The 19896-nt window shown below is 42.5% G+C and overlaps 1 protein-coding gene across 20 annotated transcripts in view; it reads left to right on the forward strand.

Annotated features, from left to right (window-relative positions):
• svila (supervillin a) overlaps positions 1 to 19896 on the forward strand; it is a 69499-nt gene that overhangs the window by 33431 nt on the left and 16172 nt on the right. For 9 of the 20 annotated variants that reach the window (XM_034108236.1, XM_034108228.2, XM_034108222.2 and 6 more), the window contains exons 3-18: positions 1533 to 1603; positions 2347 to 2410; positions 2522 to 2667; positions 2754 to 3483; positions 6686 to 6769; positions 7499 to 8320; positions 8783 to 8959; positions 9556 to 9590; positions 11491 to 11555; positions 11970 to 12106; positions 12375 to 12470; positions 12864 to 13164; positions 13806 to 13871; positions 14621 to 15119; positions 16163 to 16322; positions 18277 to 18406. In XM_034108236.1, coding sequence (XP_033964127.1) covers positions 2403 to 2410; positions 2522 to 2667; positions 2754 to 3483; positions 6686 to 6769; positions 7499 to 8320; positions 8783 to 8959; positions 9556 to 9590; positions 11491 to 11555; positions 11970 to 12106; positions 12375 to 12470; positions 12864 to 13164; positions 13806 to 13871; positions 14621 to 15119; positions 16163 to 16322; positions 18277 to 18406 — 3456 coding nt within the window. In that variant the 5' untranslated portion in view covers positions 1533 to 1603; positions 2347 to 2402. The remainder of the gene's footprint in view (positions 1 to 1532; positions 1604 to 2346; positions 2411 to 2521; positions 2668 to 2753; positions 3484 to 6685; positions 6770 to 7498; positions 8321 to 8782; positions 8960 to 9555; positions 9591 to 11490; positions 11556 to 11969; positions 12107 to 12374; positions 12471 to 12863; positions 13165 to 13805; positions 13872 to 14620; positions 15120 to 16162; positions 16323 to 18276; positions 18407 to 19896) is intronic. The other 11 variants (XM_034108223.2, XM_071206951.1, XM_034108242.2 and 8 more) reach the window with 6 other exon arrangements.

The raw sequence follows: 19896 nt of genomic DNA on the forward strand, positions 1-19896 counted from the left end.
TAAACACGACTTTTCTCCTCCTTAACTCTTTCATGACTTTTCATTTAACACATTCTAAACGCTGTAATCAATACTCCAAAAAATATAGGAAATACTTCACGGCAGTTTGGTTTCCGTTCGTTCCGGATGTTGTCACATGCTACCCACATTTGTAAACAATAACGTACTCAAATAAACTGTACCTTATCCAACAATAATAATATCTTGGTTCTATAGTTGTAGTGTTGAAATCAGTAGGTTTCGGTGCAACATCATATCATATCGCTGCTAAATTCACCTCGATAGTAAATGGTATATTAGCCTCATGCTAAATGCTAACCGGAGATGAAGGATTTTTAGAATAAAAGCTTAACAACTGGTTGTGCACAAGAACTTCTGGTTTTTCAGTATAAAACAGCATTTAAACTGACGGTATGTTTAAGGTACTTTATGCCATTAAAAACATTGATTTTAATTTCTAACACACTGTCGTAGCAAAGCCCTTGCATGCATGGAACTTATGTCCTTTTTATATTGCTTACTACTACCTCAAGTTTATATTTGTAAGAGAAAAAAAGTACTATTTATCATTTCAAAAGACACTAATGCTGATTATCAAGCCATACCCTAGATATACACATCCTTGGTGTATTACTTTGATTGAGGAACGAAAGAGATAGCAGTGTATCAGATACAGCTTGGATGTTTCAGATAGGCCAGTGTCCAAGCTTTCTGAGAAAGTCAAAGATAAGCTCACTCTGCTGCGTAGCAGGGTAAAAGCTCCCTGCTGCAGCATTAGACGGATTGCTCAGCATTATGTAGTTGGCAGAGGTTCAAAAATACCTCTAGGTCTACATGTTAGCCTCTATTTAGAAAGTTTCCTTTACAGCAGCGAGGACTTAGCACACTGTGACACCACTGTGGTGCCAAACTGTGCGTGGGTGTGGTTCTGACCTGAAAACATTGTGCATGTAGGAAGTAGATGTTGGGAAATTTCAGTCATGAAAACAGATGCTGTTATGATAGAAAAGGGTATAAAGTGACGATGTATTTCAATGTGTTCATAACTCTGTGTTCGCTGGAATGAAAAAAGCCACAAAGTCAGTTTTTCCAATTCTTGACTGTTTCCTCACATCGGGAATCTGCCAGTTCTTTCACAGCTGCATTGTAACATTGTGGTTTTGAATCAAATCCATAAAAGACTTCAGTATGATTCTAAGAGAAAAAAGGCTGTGGATCTGTAAGAGGGTGTGATGGGAAAAACCCTCTAATTTCTACATAAATATTTAGGGATTCAAGAAGAGAAATACACACATTGCAATCACAATGTAATGTTTGGATGATTCCTTGCTTTATCTGTGATAAATTGTCTGATTCTTGTTCAAACTAATCCTGCTTCCAGCCACATTAAATATAGATTGGTTGAAAGTGTGATCAAATTCAGAATAATTCAGTTGAGCCCCTTACCACTGTCGGCCTATAGACATATCCCACACTTCCCTGCAGCTCAGCCCTTCTTCAATAACAGTTGGTATTTTTCCTGCACCCCTCAGCTTCCAGAAAGAATTCACCTTCGACGAAAAAGACGATATAGATGTTAGTGTCTTGGCCAACCTCCCAAAAGGTGAGTAAGGGGGGTTTTTTTTCTCTTTTTTTCTTGCCTGCTTGCAAATAGTCCCCATCATATCAACCTTCTCAGGGATTTTTAAGTCACTGTTGTGCACGAGCTATCTCTTTGCCAGGTGGATTCATGTCAAGATTTCTCTAAAACCTGTTTTTCTACAAGCACGGTCCTCACACATTTAATAGTATGACACACTGCACTGGAATTTCTTTACTGACTCAAATAAAGAGATACAGTTATTTAGAGGGTTAAGGTCCCGTTAAATCCAACTGAAAGGTGAATATAAACGTCTGATGAGCTGTTAAGGGACACCCCTAATTAGCTTTTTACAAGTTTTGGATGGGAAATTGTAAAGTAGACCGATGGGCGATTAATATAGATTAGATGTTAAATTAAAACTGGTCAAGAACAGCATGATTTTCTGGGAAATGATCCCAGATGAATAAAAGCCCCTTAGGCTCAGCTGTCAGTAGTGAACATCTTTTTTTACTTTTTTCTAGGGCATCAGATATAAATGGCTGGTTTTTAAAAGCTGGTTTTGCTTTGGTTCTGCAGATACAATACTATATTCACACAGTAAAATGCTGCTAACCCTAATCCTACAAATAATAGACAATCTTTTTTAGATTTTCTTTTTTCTAGATCCTACCTGCAAATATCCATGTCGTCTTAATTAACAGTTTAGTTTGGTTGAGATGGTTTCCTTATATTGAGCCAAGATGTGTTTTTCATTCTTTCTATAGTCTCTGAATTGAGGAAACGATTTGAAGGCATCACCACAAGCTCAAGTGACTGGGAAATGAACAGGTAAGATGGATAAGGGTATACAGTTGCTTGGGTTTCTGATAATGATAATATTGTGCAAGTTAATAACATGCCTGAATACTTCTTCCTTCCTGTCCTCCGTGTGTATGTCAGCAGAAAGGAGCGTATCGCTCGGCGGTTGGAGGGCATCGATGCTGAGGTGCATCCGTCCCTGCTGCCTAGCCTGGTGGTGAACCGGCTTCTGGAGGAGGACACACCCCGATACACCAGGGCCTCTGATCCCTGTGAGCCCTGTGGTAGTAAGTACAGTACCTAGACAATTTGTTGACACTTTATTTGTGCATCTATGAGGATGACTGACCTTTATCCTCTCGATTTCTTCTAGTTACAGTCCAGCGGTACAGCATGGAGGCATTGGAAAGCCCAGAGTCGCAGCCCAAGGCTCCAGAGCGACAGTCTAGAGCTCGGTGCAGACCTGACCCCCCGACCTCCATCCTCCCAGAGCCTGTCCACACTTCAGACTCCACCACCATTAACCCTGAGACTGAGTCTAAGGTTGAACGCATCGCACGCTACAAGGCGGAGCGGCGCCGGCAGCTTGCCGAGCGCTACGGCATCTCTTTAGATCAGGAGCCAGACGTGGTACCACCTCCCCGCTCCACTCGTACACGGAAGGAGTTGGAAGGCTCAGAGAGGCGTATCCGAGCGGAATCAGTGGGGGAAGAAGGGAGGGACATCACCCGGAGTTCTTACAATAGCACCTCTGTCACGAGCCCAAGGGCGGGACGCACGGCACCACAGCAGAGTCAACCAGACCCGGGATACGAGGTTAATCGGACCAGGGTGGACTCGCTGTCTGAGAGGGAGAGGCTGATGAACCTGGAGAATCAACGCAGAGCTGCTCCTCCTGAGCTGCCGTCCTCCTCCTCATACATGGATGTGACATCAATGTCTTCAACTGCCACGGTGCCCGCCAAAGACTCTTCAGTCACAGGGATGCCACCCAATTCACCCAAGGCAAGCCGGCACTCATCCCTCTCCTCACCTAAACATGCCGTGTCCACTGGAGACCAATTCATCGAGCAGCCGAGCCACACCATCCTCACCAGACATGGGTGAGTAGCCTGAGCAGTGCCTTATTGGTCCCCGTTTACACCCAAAGTAGTTTGTCTCCCTTGTTTCACAATTTAGAAAATAGAGCAGCTATTTAGTCTTCCTGTCCGACATCTTATTAGCAGATCATTCCCCTTCTGGGGTCACGACCCCTGCTTTCTCTCCAATCCAGATACACAGGGTTCAAGCATGATTTCCATCCAGAACACTGCTGTATCATTGCTGTGACAGCGTTATCCATCAGACTGACAGTCACCCCCTCCCTCCTATCATCTCTGTCTTTTTTTACACTTGTCCAAGGTCATCCTGTTGGCACGACTCTGGTTTCAAACCAGGTCAGGCAATCTGAGCCCGAAACAACCTTTGAGTTGCACAGCTGAGCTTGCAAAATACAAGGCAGAAAAAATACACAATGTGCGGGTGTATGTTGAGTCCTATTCCACATTTTCCAGGTGGATATTTTAAAGCATTTTAAAATTCTCAAAGGAACTCTTACTGGCCAAGCTGTTGCTATTTTGTTAGAAATAACTATTTTCCGATGCCGTTTGGATGAAGTACGACTTTAGCTGATCCCACATTCCTAAAGAGAATTGCTCCTTTTGAAGAAGCTCATACAGCAGTGATTATCAGAGGAACAGGGGATTTCTTAAAAGATCATTCAATTTCATTTCAATTTGAGTTGAACTAAAGGTTCCTTGATGACATGAATCACAGTTTTAAGACCTACTTTCTGTTTAAACTACAACATATTGTACAATACTTGTAGTAGTTGTAACTTCCCCAAGACCCTCAGGAGCTCTCTAGGGCTCAGGGCTCTTTTTGGTCATGTGATTATGGTAATTTGTGAATTATTGTTAGACTAACATAGTGTCTAATCTGTCAAAACGAGTATTTCATCTTAAAAAATTACAGATTATAAATCAAACATGAGACGGGGAAGAGTTCCAGTTTCGAGGAACACAGGTCAGTTTTGAGGGTTCTGGGCAACATGTTAGGGGGGACTCACAGGGGCCCAAAGTTATTTTTTGCCCCAAGGCAACCTAGTGGTTTAATCTGGCCTTGAAACACACTCTATCCCTGTCCCTTTTATGAGATTAAGTTTAAATGGTACTTTCCACATCTGCATGGCCACAAGAATTCATGTGATGTAAATGATGTTACCTGCTCATAGTCTACATGCAGTCCACACGTTTTTGACAGTACAAAACAAACATGAGAACCTACGTAAGTAAATACTCAATGTAGTACATTTCCGCTGAGTATTTGCGGCTATTTATTACACTATTCACTGCTTGGTTGAAGCGATATTATCATATTTTCAAGTCTCAGACATTATTTTGTTTTTAAACAGCATAACTAAAATTATAGACTTAGGAGTTGTAAAAAACTGGAATAATCCTTTAATTTGTTTTGCCCAAACTGATTAGCAGTTCCATAGCTCAGATGGTATCAGCACAAACTCTTCCTGATTTTGTGATGCAACAACCGACCAGGTCTTGACCAGGTTTGGCCCTGTAGTCAGTGTTTCCAACGAACAGATAAAGATGATTCGACACCCGACTACGTGGTCATTCCCTATCCCATGTTTCTATCTGCATCGCTGCCTCCTGCTGCTCCTAAATCCTTCTCTCAGGTTTCAAAACTTGGCCAGTGTGTGTGTGTGTGTCTGCAGTACAGGGAGGGTGTTTTGTTACTGGGCGGCTCAGTGGGACTACACAGTGAGAACTCTGACCCACAGCTGGGCTTGATCAAGACCAGGAGGCCTGATGGTGCGGAAGCACATCCCCTCTAACTCTTCTCAGGGAATCTGTGGGTCTGACATCAACGGTTCAATTTAATGACTCAATTACAAAGTGTTATGAACAAAGGTCCTCCTTTTATTAAGCATGTAAGAATAGAATATAATTGGGAGGGATGAAACCCTCTTTAATGGTGCAGAGCACACACAGTGACATGTGTTCTCTGCTTTTAACCCATCCTAGTACCAGGAGTCTAGTACTAGGAGCAGTGGGCAGCTATTGTACAGCGCCCGGGAGTGAGGGGGGAAGGGGGATGTCCAGTGCCTTGCTTAATTGCACCACGGCAGGGCAGGAGGTGAACTGGGACCTCTCCAAGTAGCAGTCCACACTCCATATTTAGATCTGTTCGGGGACTTGAACCGGCGACCCTACGGCTCACAGTCCAATAAAATTGTGTTCTGTCTGTCTTTGTTTTGATCCTAGTGATTCTGTACATATTGTTTGAAGCCATTTAGTCTTAGTATTAATTTTCCCTGGTTCCATTTATTTTCTCTTTTAAAAAGAAAAGGAGCTCTTCACCAGAGCATTTCCTTGAATATATGAAGCACTTAATCAGGGACGTTGCTGTTATGCAGTATGCCGAGCTGTTCTGCTTGAAGGACGCCCTATCCTGCAGTGAATACCACGTGACCAGAGCATATACCCGATATGCTTCATTCCATTCAAATCCACTTAGGTTTAAAAAAATTGTGACACAAAGACCTCGGACTAATGGCTACAAAACAAGACTCTATATATAAATGACTGGTCCAAATTTCAGTCTGGGTCGTTTTTTTTACTTTGGAGTGCTTTCCTTATTTGGTACAATATTCTGGTCCTAGGAGCACTGGTTTATGAAATGCTCTCCTGATTCCCCTGCATAAGTCATCTCTTCCTTTATTTATGACTCAGGCAATTTCTCCTAGAGTTGAACTCACTCGCTAATGAAACTGATGAAGCTATTTGTCTTACTGCAGCCTCAGAGGCAGCGTGACTCATTTGCCTTTCGGCTGAAATAAAGTGAGACGGCATTTCCTGCGAGTATCTGCTTCAGTAGATAAGACCTCAGTTAGAGAGGTAGTCTCTCTTGATAATAGAGCTTTCTCCACATAACATAGGTGCAATATGTGGCCAAATGTAATCTCATAGAAACTAAGTTCATATTTTATTGCCTGTGATGGTTCCCCGAAAAAACCACAATAACAATGAAATGTCTAAGCAGGGAGTTGAACTAGTGTTCTTGGCAGCGTCCTGCTGGTGTCCAAGCACATTCTCACTCTTGTCACACTCAACATGAAGTCAATGGTGTGTGCAATGTAGTGCTGTGCCTGTGTGTGCTCCAAGAGAAACGCTGAGCACTGAATCTCGACCTTTACCCACCCACCCATTCATTCACTTGTCTCCCATCGGGTATCTATTGGAACAGTGCAAGGGCGAAACCAAGCACTGATTGGTTCTTCCAGACTGATGCTGAGGGCGACACCCATTCTCTCATCAACTGGCCCTCGAGGTACACCCAGGCTGGTTGTGTCTCACCCCTATATCACCTGACGTGTTTCCATTTAGCTGGACTTACCAAAAACTCATCAACCCTTATGAGCAGTGCTTCTTAAACTGTAGGACAGAACAGAAACCAGTACTGTTCTCTATAAGACTATACCCCGTCTCATTTTAAGGAATAATCCTGACTGAGACACAAATGTTTAAGAAGCTCTGCTCTGAGCCCTGAGACTCAGCTGACCCCTCATCATGAGCATCCTTATTACCGCAAGCTCCTGTTCCCGCTTTGGACCCTAACTCCATCTTCTACGCATATGTTGCTGTGTTCAGTTTAATCCCCATGTGAAAACAAACCTTTTAAAAGGAAAATATTATACTAACCATCATAATTAGGGATATAACATTGGGTTGTGATGTTGAAGTATCAGAAATGACCCTACATTATGGGTTTTGGGGCAAGTTAGTCAGTGTAGGCTAGGGTTGGTGTAAAAGGAATTGCTATAGCTTTTTTTGTGCATGACTTTTCGTAAGTATCAGTTGGCTAACACATGACTATCCTTAATAGAAGTTTTTTAATGAAAATAATAACAATAGGACTTCATATACAAATGTGTGCTCTGTTGCAAACCGTTTGACCATCAGGCCTATAACTATCCTAAACAGATAATATAACAATAGAAAAATGAAATGTGTCTTTTCGTGTAGATACAAATAACCAGCCTTTTCCCCCCCCCTAAAGAATCAGAGTTAGGGAGAGGATTGCCAGGGAGGACCGTCAGAGGAGCCCAGAGCCTGGAAACGTTACAGAAGCTCCAGTGCACCGCAGACACCAGACCCAAACATCTACACGCTCCAATACAGACCCCCTGCAAATGTACTCCCATCCCCACCATCAACCCCGGGCTCAGCTCGCCCGACCTGGGCCACCAGGAGGACAGGAAGTTGGCGGTAACCACAGTTACCTGTCCATGGCTTCTGGTCCCACATCCACAGCGGGGCAGGATCAGCAACAACTGCCCCAGGAGGAAGAGACGGAGGGTCTTCTGAGGAGCCGGAAAGCAGTGCTGCCCTCGGACATCCGCCGCAGGGAGAGGAGCACTGAGGACCCCCGGAGAGGAAGGTGGGAAGAAGAGATAGGGATGTCCAGGGCACAGAGTCTTAACCAGGCAAGGAAGGCTGAGGCAGAGGATCCTACAAGAGGAAGACACAGAACCAGGGCCGAAACAGAACACACTTCACATCTGCAAGCCTCAGAGAGCAGGCATAGAGAGCGGGACAATGCCGTTGATATTCAGAAAGGGGTAGCGGCCACCCAGATCCAGCCAAGAGCAGCACATAAAGACCCAGGAAGCCCCCCCTCCAGCCGCTCGATGTCAGATGCTGGGGTTTCCAGAGGCATCACTCTGAGGAACCAGCAGCATCGCGACCCCCCTGAGGTCAGGGAGGGGGGTGGTTCCAGTAACCAAGAGGGTCACCAGGACAGCCGAGTGTCTGTGGCCCAGCTCAGACATTCCTACATTGAGAACACCACCACCCCTCCAACCAGCCGCAGAAATAAGCTGTAGGTGTCAAAGTAAAGTGGCTACTCGCTGGCTGGCTTCTCTAAAACTCACACAGATGCTTGTTAACCAACATCGGCTGGCTTCTGAATGACTAACGAGCAACTAAGGCTGGAGTGAATTCATCATCAAACGAGTTTCTAATCTGTAGAAATGTCATTCATGCTTTAATCGCCTAACACTAAGCTTCATATGATGGATGTTATTTGTTCTTTATTTATTGTCACTTGTGTGGTTACCACCTGGGGCCAATGAACGTATGCACGCCATAACCACTATTACATCTGCATGGTCTTGTTCACATCTTTGATTTAAAATACAGGGGTGTGATGAATATTTAAAGTTATACCTCTGCTTTTTAATATCTCCATATTTGCGCCCAGTCCCGCTCTATCTCTCCCTCACTATGCTGTATTTTCTTTTTCCTTTTGGTACTGTATCTGTTTGTCCCTCTCCTTGGGTAGCCCCTCCAGTGAGGTTGAACGGGACAGTGCACTCACAGGCCACGGGGCCCCATGGAGAGGTGAGAGGGGCAGGGGGCGCAGGCCCCGGCAGTATATCAATCCCGGGGAGAGTAGAAAGACCTCAGAGAGGTTTAGGACGCAGCCCATCACTTCTGCTGAACGCCAGGACACTGATAGGTACTGCTCTGGACTCCAGAGTGCATGGCTGAGAGTGATGAATTCTGGGAAATATCAGTATGATCATGCATGTAAAAAAAAAAAAAAAGTAATATTTGATCGGAATAATGTTGATTTAAATCCAGTTTACACAAGCACACATGCTGTGTGCACGATCACTTTCTTTGTGCTTGTACCCCTCTAACAACATTAGCTAACAGGGAAGCTTAAAGGCTGAAGGTCCCTGTGATTGGACCTTGGCAGTGGTCATTACATATGACTATACCAAGAAATCATGAATTGGCCTTTTGTTGGTAATCACTACCTGAGACCATGGAACCGCACAGACTTTTGTAATGCAGTCTAAATCTCCAGCTTAGTCTGCTTTACTAAACTCTGTTTCCCCTTTTGCATTTCATACCCCTAACACTCGCTGTCACATTTCCAGCTTACAAGAAACAACTGCTTCTTATTTCGTCTACTTACCTCCTCTTGACCAGCTTTCTCTTCCTGTCGCTAACCACTCACCACCCTTTCGTAATACGGAGTTATGCATTGTAGCATGGATGCTACTCGCTTTTGCTGATTGTCCTTTTCTTTGTGTACCTTTTTTGAAGGTCTTGTGTGAGTTCAGATCTTCCTCCCATTGAAGGTAAGTCCTTTTCCCCCTTAATTTAAAGATATTCAGAACATTACTGTAACAGTAGGTTGACACATTATGCACATGTTCCATCGTACATTGTTAGTGTGTCTAAATGTTTTGACATACACAGTTATAGACTTGTAACAATATAAATTGCTCAACATATTTCTACAAACGCATGTACTGTATAGTGTAAAGCTCATGAACTGCTGTAGCCTCTGTACACAAGTGTTGAGGAGGTAATTGATTAAGCATGGCTAGCTTTAGTGGAATTAACAGCATGACTAGACTATCTGTTTGACAAATTAGATTAGTTAGTTGGGACTATTAGCTGCATAATGTTGAATGTTGCATTCACAGCTATAAAAGTAATGCAGTTTTGTTTTTGGCTTATAAATCAAATGGAGACGGGTCTAGTTCATGATGTTCTTTCGACATATGAGGTCCCGAGGCAAACGGTAACACTATATTTAGGTGATTTAAAACGTTTAAAACTGACTGGAGGAGTGTATATTTAGCAGATACCACCATATCTGTCCAGGTTTATTGAATTTATTTTGTCTTAGGATAGGTTATTTGATGAGATCATGGTGATTTAATAGCGTTCAATAAGTCCCACGTATTCAATATCGATTTCACTTATATTGGCTAGGATGTGTACATTAATGTGCATGACTTTACTTGCCGTCTGTGGTCAATACTTAACTTTACAAAACAATATGTAGTCCACGTATACTGTTCCCAATGAAAACAGCATGATTACCGTAGGCTTCACAGTTTCCGCAGGACACAAATGAACAAAATGTGATTTTCCAGTGCCTTGCTATTATTACAGTTATTGCCTAGCTGTAAGAATAGACAAATGGAGACCAAATGAAGTGAATGTCCTTTTGTACCATAAAAGCGGAATATTTCCAAGTGGATTTTATAGAGTCATTACTCGTGCTCACAGTAGCATAATAGAACAGCAGCTCCACTGAGGGCAGAAACAGCTCATCTGCTTCTTATAAGCATACTCAGCTGGGATGCTTTTTTCACTGAGGAGAATTAGGGGGAGTAGTGGTGTGTGTGTGTGTGTGTGTGTGTGTGTGTGTGTGTGTGTGTGTGTGTGTGTGTGTGTGTGTGTGTGTGTGTGTGTGTGTGTGTGTGTGTGTGTGTGTGTGTGTGTGTGTGTGTGTGTGTGTGTGTGTGTGTGTGTGTGTGTGTGTGTGTGTGTGTGTGTGTGTGTGTGTGTGTGTGTGTGTGTGTGTGTGTGTGTGTGTGTGTGTGTGTGTGTGTGTGTGTGTGTGTGTGTGTGTGTGTGTGTGTGTGTGTGTGTGTGTGTGTGTGTGTGTGTGTGTGTGTGTGTGTGTGTGTGTGTGTGTGTGTGTGTGTGTGTGTGTGTGTGATAGCTCTATCACAGACAAAATGTGGTGTTTAGAAATAAAAGTATTGGTTCCTCAGAATAAATTGAATATTTAGTTAAACCCTGGTGGAAGTTTCACCTCAACAGTGAAATTGCTGTTCAGTATAAGAGAGACGGTGCTTCAATTTAAACTCTAATAAACACTTTAAATGTAATGCGATTGATGAATTTTCACCTTTGAGTTTCTTGAAGATCAGTTTTTCCCATCATGTGATTTGTGGCATGTGGACAAATAATCGACTGCTCACTAGGCTGCGCCCTCCTTAGTGACTGCCTCTAAGCCAGTCAAGCTTTGCATTCCCGCATAGTAAATATAGTTTACAATGACCATGGTTGTAGATTGTCCCCCTCAAAATTCTTAGGAGTCTTTAATACAATGGTTCCTTAGACTAGAGCTGAAATGACAACTCTCACAAGCCATAGCATTAGCCACGTGCTCCATGAATAGGTTGAAAACAGCAGGCTGCCTTTTGAATGTTTCTCTCTCTGTGTCTTTCCCTGCAGCTGAGGATGAGAAGCTAGATGAGCGGGCCAAGCTGAGTGTAGCAGCCAAGCGCTCTCTCTTCAGGGTGAGCTTCAACTATCACCTACAGTAACCCTATCTATAGCCTACATGTTGTTTTTAGACACCAAGCATAGATACATCTGCTTGCAATCATGGACATGCATACATTGACACTGTCCTGATTTTATTTTCTGTTCTACTACTACTGTAAGGATTTGAAGATAAAGACTTTCATAAGACTTTGTTACATGCTGACCTCAGACTTGCCTTCCTAGTCTCTTTTTTCTTAAGCTGAGGTCAGTATAAGATGAATGACCTATTAACGGCTTTGATAGTAGTTATGATCCTAATGCACTTCATCCGTCTTCATTCACCATAATGTAAGTTTGATATACTTTGGTAGCTAATGTATTTGTCAAACCCATTGTCACTGTTTAATGAAATATTTCTTTGATTTATCCCCAACGTTTCCATACAGGAACTCGAGAAGAGCATTGATGGCGGAGCTCCTAAGCATCGATCCAGGAATGCAGCGGTGGACAGGAGACTAAGACGGACACAAGATCGATCCAGAACGCAGCCTGTCACCACTGAGGAAGTTGTCATCGCCGCCACGTAAGCCTATAAATACTTTTAGCATTATGATGCAGCAACATCATCAAATGTTCTGCTCTGGACTTGATTAAACATTTTATTTGAAATTCTTCACACATTCTGAAATGACACTGTGGTTTAAGCCTGCAGCCATCTTTCTGAACCTCAACCATCTTTATATTCCTTTCCCTTAGTTTGAATGAACCATTTAGCTTGGAATTCATCTGGGTCATTCCCTGTGTGTTCTCTGTCCACTCTGTGACTTTGTCCCTGTCCTTCACTACTGTAGCGTCCCCACTCACGTGCCACACACGGTGACTGTACACACTGCTGTGGCACGCGTCCCTAGCCCCACCCTAGTTTGCAGCACTGTCCCACCATACAGGTACAGGGCACGGCCACGAATGCTCCCACCAACCTACAGTGTGTGACTAACATGATTGATCTTTACTGAATGCTGCTCATACACCACGGCATAGTGTTCTTTTTCAGAGTGGGTTTTACTCCACAGGATGTAAATGGTTGGCTTTTTGAGTTGTGTGATTGGAGGAAACTACATGATTTAATTGTTACTGTTATTATGAGTTTACTGAACATCACAGTTTTGTTTGTGGTGGGCATGACTCACTCCTGTGTAACAACCGTTTTTAAATGCTTAAAGCTCCACAATGTTGCCTGCAATGTAGCATGCTGCTAGCTACATGAGCTCCTTCCAATGCTTACCAGAAGTCTCCCTTTCTCCTACCTCTTTGTCTCTGGGATGTCCCCCCACCCTTAGCCTGCAGGCTTCCATGCAGCAGAGCAACACGGCCCGGGAGCAGGCACGGGAGGCCCGGCAGGTGCGGGAGATGCAGGAGGTCCAGGCTTCAAAGCCAGTGTCCACAGTGGAGGGAACGTGCCAGAGTCAGGGTCAGGACGAGCCTGACCTCTGCACCCTCAGCCTGGCAGAAAAGATGGCACTGTTCAACAGACTGTCTCAGCCTCCCATCAGGGTGACGCGCATCAGAGGGGACACACGCAATCGCAGGGCCAACGCTCGCTACCAGACACAACCCATCACCCTGGGAGATATGGAGCAGGTAGGCGAACTACAGGATAATACTTACTTTTCTCCCCATACTTTTTTGTTTCACTTTCTACTGAAGTTACTATTACTGTTAACCATTATTGTTATGAACATATTCATTTAGGACAACATAAGTATTCTAATAACACATTGCCTTATTATTTGGCTTTAAGTATCATGTTATATTGCATTTGGAAATATCTTGTTTGTCCATACTCAAACTAAAATAAAAAAACAGTTTTGTGGTTTTAAGAAAATGATGGGGCCACAACTGTCATCTCAATTTTGTCTCAGAAAGAAAACCGACAACGATTATCTCCAAGTGTTGATTATTTAAAGGAAATACTGTGTAAAAAAATATTCGTGCCTATTGGCTTAAGATAACATATGACACTTTTCATTCTAGATTTGTAAATAAACTCCCCTAACACATGTTTACTTGGAAACAACTACAGCAGGTAAAAACAGAATAAGACTACCTCGAAAAAGAAAGATGTGATATTAGGACTATTGACCATCATATAAGTGGAAAACTGGCCGAATAAAACAGTGGCCCCTTCCCCATATATGTTGCTAATAATTATGGTAAATCCTGTCTAAGAAATAGAGAATACATGAACCAAGCATTGTAGCCTGTGCGTGTTTCCGCTCCAGGAGCCTTCAGACATAGACTCCCTTGATGAACAGGAGTTATCCGACAGCCCAGTAGAGCTCCTACAAGTAAGGTTCCTCTGAACAGTCACCATGCATTTGCCTGAGACAATGGAAGTGACAGAGCTGGGGCACTCTTCTCAGAAATGGCCGTACATTTCTGTGAACACGTGCTGTTTGGCATCCTATATCCATGTTGTGTGATTTCACTATGAATGTAACGAGCATTGCCCGGCTTCTGACTCAGTTCTCGTCATCATGCTGTGTCACTGTGGAGGGTGTGATGGGTGATGCTGCTGATGACATGATGTCTCTGTGTCGGAGGAGAGGGGAACAAAAGCACTTATACTGTTGTTCGCCAACACATGGACTGAAAGCAGCTCGTTCAGAACTGGCAACTCTTTCTGAGAGGGAAAGCGTGGGAGAGCTAATCGAAGCAGAAGATTAAGACATTTAAGGATTCTGTTTTGCAAGATGGTTTTCATGGATGTTTACTGCTGCTTCTCATTTATTACTCATCAACAATGTCTGGTTAGTTCTTTAACTGAAGTTATGAATTTGGAAAGTGTGTATTTTGGCCACAGCATTGTGAGTGAGGGAGTATGCTGGCATGGCTTTGTGATGTGGGCTGCAAATTGACTGGAGAGATAGGCTGCCCTTTGATGCTCAGGAAGTGCAGTGAGTCAGGCAGGCGCTGATTAGTCAGCATGCTTCTCTCAGTGTTGAGTGTGTGTGTGTGTGTGGAGTTTTCCTGAAATGTTTTCTGTATCGCAAATGGACCAACTTTTTTCTTTGCGTGTGTCTCTTGCTTCCTCCAGCTTCATAACGGAACAGGCTCTCGGCTCCCTACTTCATCCTCCTCCTCTGCTCTGAGAGAAGGCACAGTCTCCACTGACCATGCCGGAGACATCCACATAACCAGAGCAGCAGCCCGGATTGAACCCCTCCCTACCCGCTCTGACCGGTCCCTGCCCCCTCACAACCCAGATGCACCCTCATGGAGGTCCCAGGAAGTCACGGACCACCAGAGGTACCAAAACGTCCCCCAGGGAGAAGCTGGCACTGATCTGGGAGTAGGGAAGAGGAAACTACCCTCTCCTGAGGGAGTGGTCAGGCAGGCCGCTCTGCCCCAGCCTCAGAGTGGCAGAGAGAGGAGGGAGGAGGTGGTGGTGGAGAAGGGGGAGGAGCAGTGGCCTGCTGGAGGGTGGGGGGACGTGCAGAGCTCAGAGAGTTACATGCTCCAGGAGAGGCAGGAGGAGTATCTGAGGGAGGAAGAACACTACCCAGAGAGTCGGAGGAGCAGGGCCGTCAGTAGAGGTAAGAACAGAAGACCAGGATCCGGCCATACCTCTGTTGATATTTATTTTGTATAACATAAAAAAAAGATTTAAAAAAAAAAAAAAACTTGTCAGCTAAAGGAAGTTGGCTATTAATATGTAATGAGCCAATTCCCAAGAATACAATAAATATAATATCATTTTCAATTTGTTTTAATAATAAACAAATGTTCTCATGCCAACACATGACTTTGTGAGCATGATTACCATTATTCCTGCTAAATACCAGCATGTTTTACTGATCAATATGTTGTTGTCATGTTAGCTAAGTGGAAAAGGAATACTTTTAAAATTAGTGTGGGTCTAATAGATTATAATCTAAGAAATGAAAGTGATGCTGAAGTGAAATATTTAAAGAACAAACTGTGAGACTAAATAAACACCGGTGTCAATTGCAGGCCACAGTCAACAACTATTCCTCAGTCAACCACATTTCCTGTGACCGTGACGATGTTAATTCAGATGGTGGTTTTCAGGCTTCCTCCATGTCTGAGCAGCAGACACTCGGAGCCAAACACTTTGATCCTCTCTGTATCAGAATACATATTTTCAGAGAGCACAAACATCAGTTAGACAATTGTTGTATCGTGATGGAAAAGTATGGAAGCACACACAGACAAATGGCAGCACTTTTGCTAGAGAGCTTCAGTGTTACTACAAAACAGCGTGGGTTATTTGATTACAGCTGTGGCAGGGGGGTAAAAGCTGTGAGTGTCTGCGCTGCTTCTCACAGGCAGACAAGAGCCTCTTGGTAAGCATGAAAGATGTTTGCTCCCACGCTGTTTTGTGCTGCTTAGCTTGCACTTTAAGAGCCATGACTGTACTCCTATACAAAACCTTATAGTCATTCAACTTTGTGTAATTAAGAGGCGTGTATCCTAAATAGGAAATATCATGGAGTGTGATACGAGCAGTAAAGTGCCATTTAAAATCCATTCCTCTATGGGCAGCCGCTCATCTTTATGTAGTGGATGTCCATGTATTGATTTTAAATCCATCATGTGCGTGCTTGTCTGCTCACAGATCTGCCGGAGTCCGCAGTGGTAACATCCAGAGCAGCATCTGGCTCGCCCAGGAATCTGTATCAGCTTCCAGACACACACACAGACGATCTGTATCAGCCTGACGAGGGAGATGAGCTGAGCCACATGATGATGGCCAGACAAATGTCCATCAAAGAGAGGTGAGCCTGGTGTGTGGTGCTGTGCCGGATTTAAGGCTTTGATTGAGTTATTGTTTTTCGTCCTTTAGGCGTCTAAAATGCTTTTTTACTTCATGTATGTCATGTGCTAACACTCCTCTTGGGTCAGTAGTTTAGTAAAGGATGACATTTAGACAAAAGAGGGTTCATTTTCATTATTTGTTTTTTATCCTTTGTAACGTTAAATCATTGTCGTGCATTAAGCGCACTTGTTCATCATGTCCATTTGACTTTCAACTGACATCTGTATTGGATGAAATTGTTACATAAATCTAGTTATGTCACACAGACTAGTCCTCTTGGTTTGACACCATGCAGCCATTACGCTCCAAATTGATCAATGACATAATAGAAGTACATGTAGACTGGTGGTAAAGGCTGTGTTTGTTCCAGTGTGTTTGTTGCACTTTGTCTCACTCCATCACCATGCCAGTCTTTCAGTCCTGCCCATTTTCAAAGGATTTTACAGGAGGCAGGATCTGTATCCTAGATACAGCTGGACACATGTATTCAGAGTTACTTTCATCCTGTTTTTTGCCATTCTTGTGGAGCCCCGGGGCGGGACAGGACGTCCACACACTGGGTCACAGAGGGGTGGTTGTTAGAGGGGCAGAGGCCACCGCCAGCAGTCTGACCCCTCCATTATGGGTCTCATCTGCACCATACTCAGAGATGAGAGCTCAATAATTAAGCCTCTGTTCTTGACTCTATACTTCAAGCTCAAAATATTGCTAAACTCCGATCATTTCTTCCTCTGAGAGACTAATTCACACTTTTACTGTACATCAGGCAGTGTCTTTAACTGATTTTTAAAGCACTTCATGGTATACTCACCAACACATTCTTCGTTGGTATGCGCTGAGCTAATGGTAATGGTAATGCTAAGAGGTGCTTGAAGTGTTCGAATCTTTGAACATTACCTTTAAACTTACCTACACGATTCAGCCAGGCCTTTTACTAAAAAAGGATTATACTTTTCTTTCGTATAATTGTTCTAAATGTGTATTTATGTGACATTTTTTTCTTGTTCTTTGTTTGAACTTGTTTCTCTTAATTCTTGCTTGTCAGTCAGATGTGAAGCAGATGTTAAGTTTGTCACCCAAACACTTTCAGTATGCTTTATAAGTAACCCAGTTTTCCACAGCTCATTTTAAAGACTTAATGTTCAAATTCTAAATCTAAAATCAGTATTTATCAAAGAACGGTTTTCCAATATGTGTGTCCTATATTTATTTTAGCTAAAATGAATCCAAGCACATTTTGTTTCATTTTAACTGTTTAAATCTAACCCTGTCAAATACTCTTCCAGCGGTTACACTGACTGGCATCTCCAAGTGATCTGTATGTCTTATTGTACTTAAACTGTCACCAGTGTGTTTACCCAAAACTTAACCTTATTTCTAACCGTGGTTGCTAAATGATATGCTGTCTGCATGGAAGACAGCAAAAACTAAGCAGAGGCAAACAGTCCTGCAGATGAGACTAAACGGCACAAGGCAGCATCCCTTTTTGTTGTTGCGACAGGTTGAGTTAGAAGCTGAGAGGCAGCTAAACTGAGTTTTTAGCAAGCGAAGTCTTGCATATCATACATACATATTATATTGTTTTTACTTAAGAATCTCTGTGTGCATTCTTTCCTTATTTGTCATTAGGCCTATTAAATACAAGCTGGTAATAGGAATAGTTTTGGTATATCATTATTTGTTAAGCGTTAGATGAGTAAGGTTTCTGTGTTCCAGCTGGTTGAACAGCTTCATTGACCTCATTACTATTTGCATTATTGTGATTTTTTTTTTTTTAAATATTGTTTTTTCTTTTGTCAGTCTGGTCAAAACACTTCCTTCTTAAGCATATTCTTAAAATGTGTACCGTAATTTCTCCCAAGTGTAAACGTTATTGTAACTCTATCTCTCCTTCTGCTTTCTCTCCATCTCAGAGTGGCCTTGTTGAAGAAGAGTGGCGCGGATGACTGGAGGAACAAGATCAATAGGAAGCAGGATGTGATGAAGGGCGATGTGGGCGAACAGCAGGCTCAGCTCTGGGAGGAGGAGCAGAGCTACAAGAAGGTAACCACCTGACCTGCACACTCACTGAGACTAGCAGACTATTATGTCTTGTCTGTTACATCATGACTATACTCCAAATGTGTATAAAGGATGGCAAACTGTCTTCTTTAAATTACGTTGAACATTTCAGGAGCAAGTACACATTTCAAACACAATAACTCTTGCTGGGAACAGCTTTTAACAGACACTCCAGCACTCTATGACACTTGAATGCAGCACTAATGCAGCGCAGTGACATGCCAGTGAGGCTGCAGTAATTAGATTTGATCCAGTGTTGTATTATCACATAAAGCATTTCCTGTATCAGTCTCTGAAGTCTGGCTGTTGATCGGAAATAGTTTGCCAGAAGGAGGACAACCATTAGACAATCAGTTCAGTAGAATCCTGAAAGGGCACGTGGTAATCATTTTGGATGTCTTCAAACAGAGAGGTTGTGTATTGTCCATGTCTTTCTTCTGATCTTTGTCTCTTTCCTCTATTCTGTCTCTTGTTTTTCTGCTTGGACTGTAACAAGACTTAAATTGCATGAATTTCAGTCATGGGAGTTAAATAGATACTGTTGTATCTGGATCAGTCGCACATTATTTCTTAGTTCATGCTGTTTGTATTCAATGGATATTTTAGTGTACTATATTTCATTTTGTATATTCAAATGAAATCATTTATTTTTATTTGAAAGGTGCTTTTTCTTTTTTGCATGAATGATAATACACATTTAACTATCATTAAACTCTTTGAACATTTTTTGGTGTTCCCCTTTAGTGTTCCCTCTAATATTCACATCAATGTGATATGGATTTAATCTTCAAATGGGCAGATTATGATCATCCTAAGGGCATCATTTAAATTCAAAAGCCGAGTTGAGGCTGTATATTATATAAAAAAATGTCCCTTTTTAATTTAATTAAATAGCATTGCAATTATCATGCAATGTTGAGATTCATTGTAATTTTAATTTCTGAAGTATTTGCATATTTTCAACCATGATCATAAAATAAAAACAGTTATTTAAAATTAGGCAAAAATGGAACATTAAATGTATCACATTTGTATCAATTTGTTCCATTTAAATGATTGCAGCCATAATCGTCCATATGGCAGAATACATTGTTTATTTGTTACAGTTGTGATTTGAGATTATCAAGAGCAGAGTACATTAGGATGAATTTGAAAGCCTAATTTTGCCCAAATTCCAAACACATTGAGATACAAATAGAAAAGTTAAATACTTTGTGTGTGCTTTTAATACTGTATGTAGCCTCTGTTTTTCCATCTTGCCTGGCTTTAACCTTGCTTTCCACTGATCTGCATTCTTCTGTTTCCTCTGTCTCGGTTTGCATGTCCTTTACCTTAATACACTTTATTTAATCCTCTGCATGTGGAGTGTTTTTCTGTGTTGGCATCCTTTGATTGTTTTTGAAGGAAGGGTTAGGGTGGGACGGTACATGTACCTCTCTGTTTAGACATATTCAAACTGCTACCATCCACAT

The sequence above is a fragment of the Pseudochaenichthys georgianus genome, chromosome 20, assembly GCF_902827115.2.
Source record: "Pseudochaenichthys georgianus chromosome 20, fPseGeo1.2, whole genome shotgun sequence".
In the NCBI taxonomy this organism is placed as follows: Eukaryota; Metazoa; Chordata; class Actinopteri; order Perciformes; family Channichthyidae; genus Pseudochaenichthys; species Pseudochaenichthys georgianus.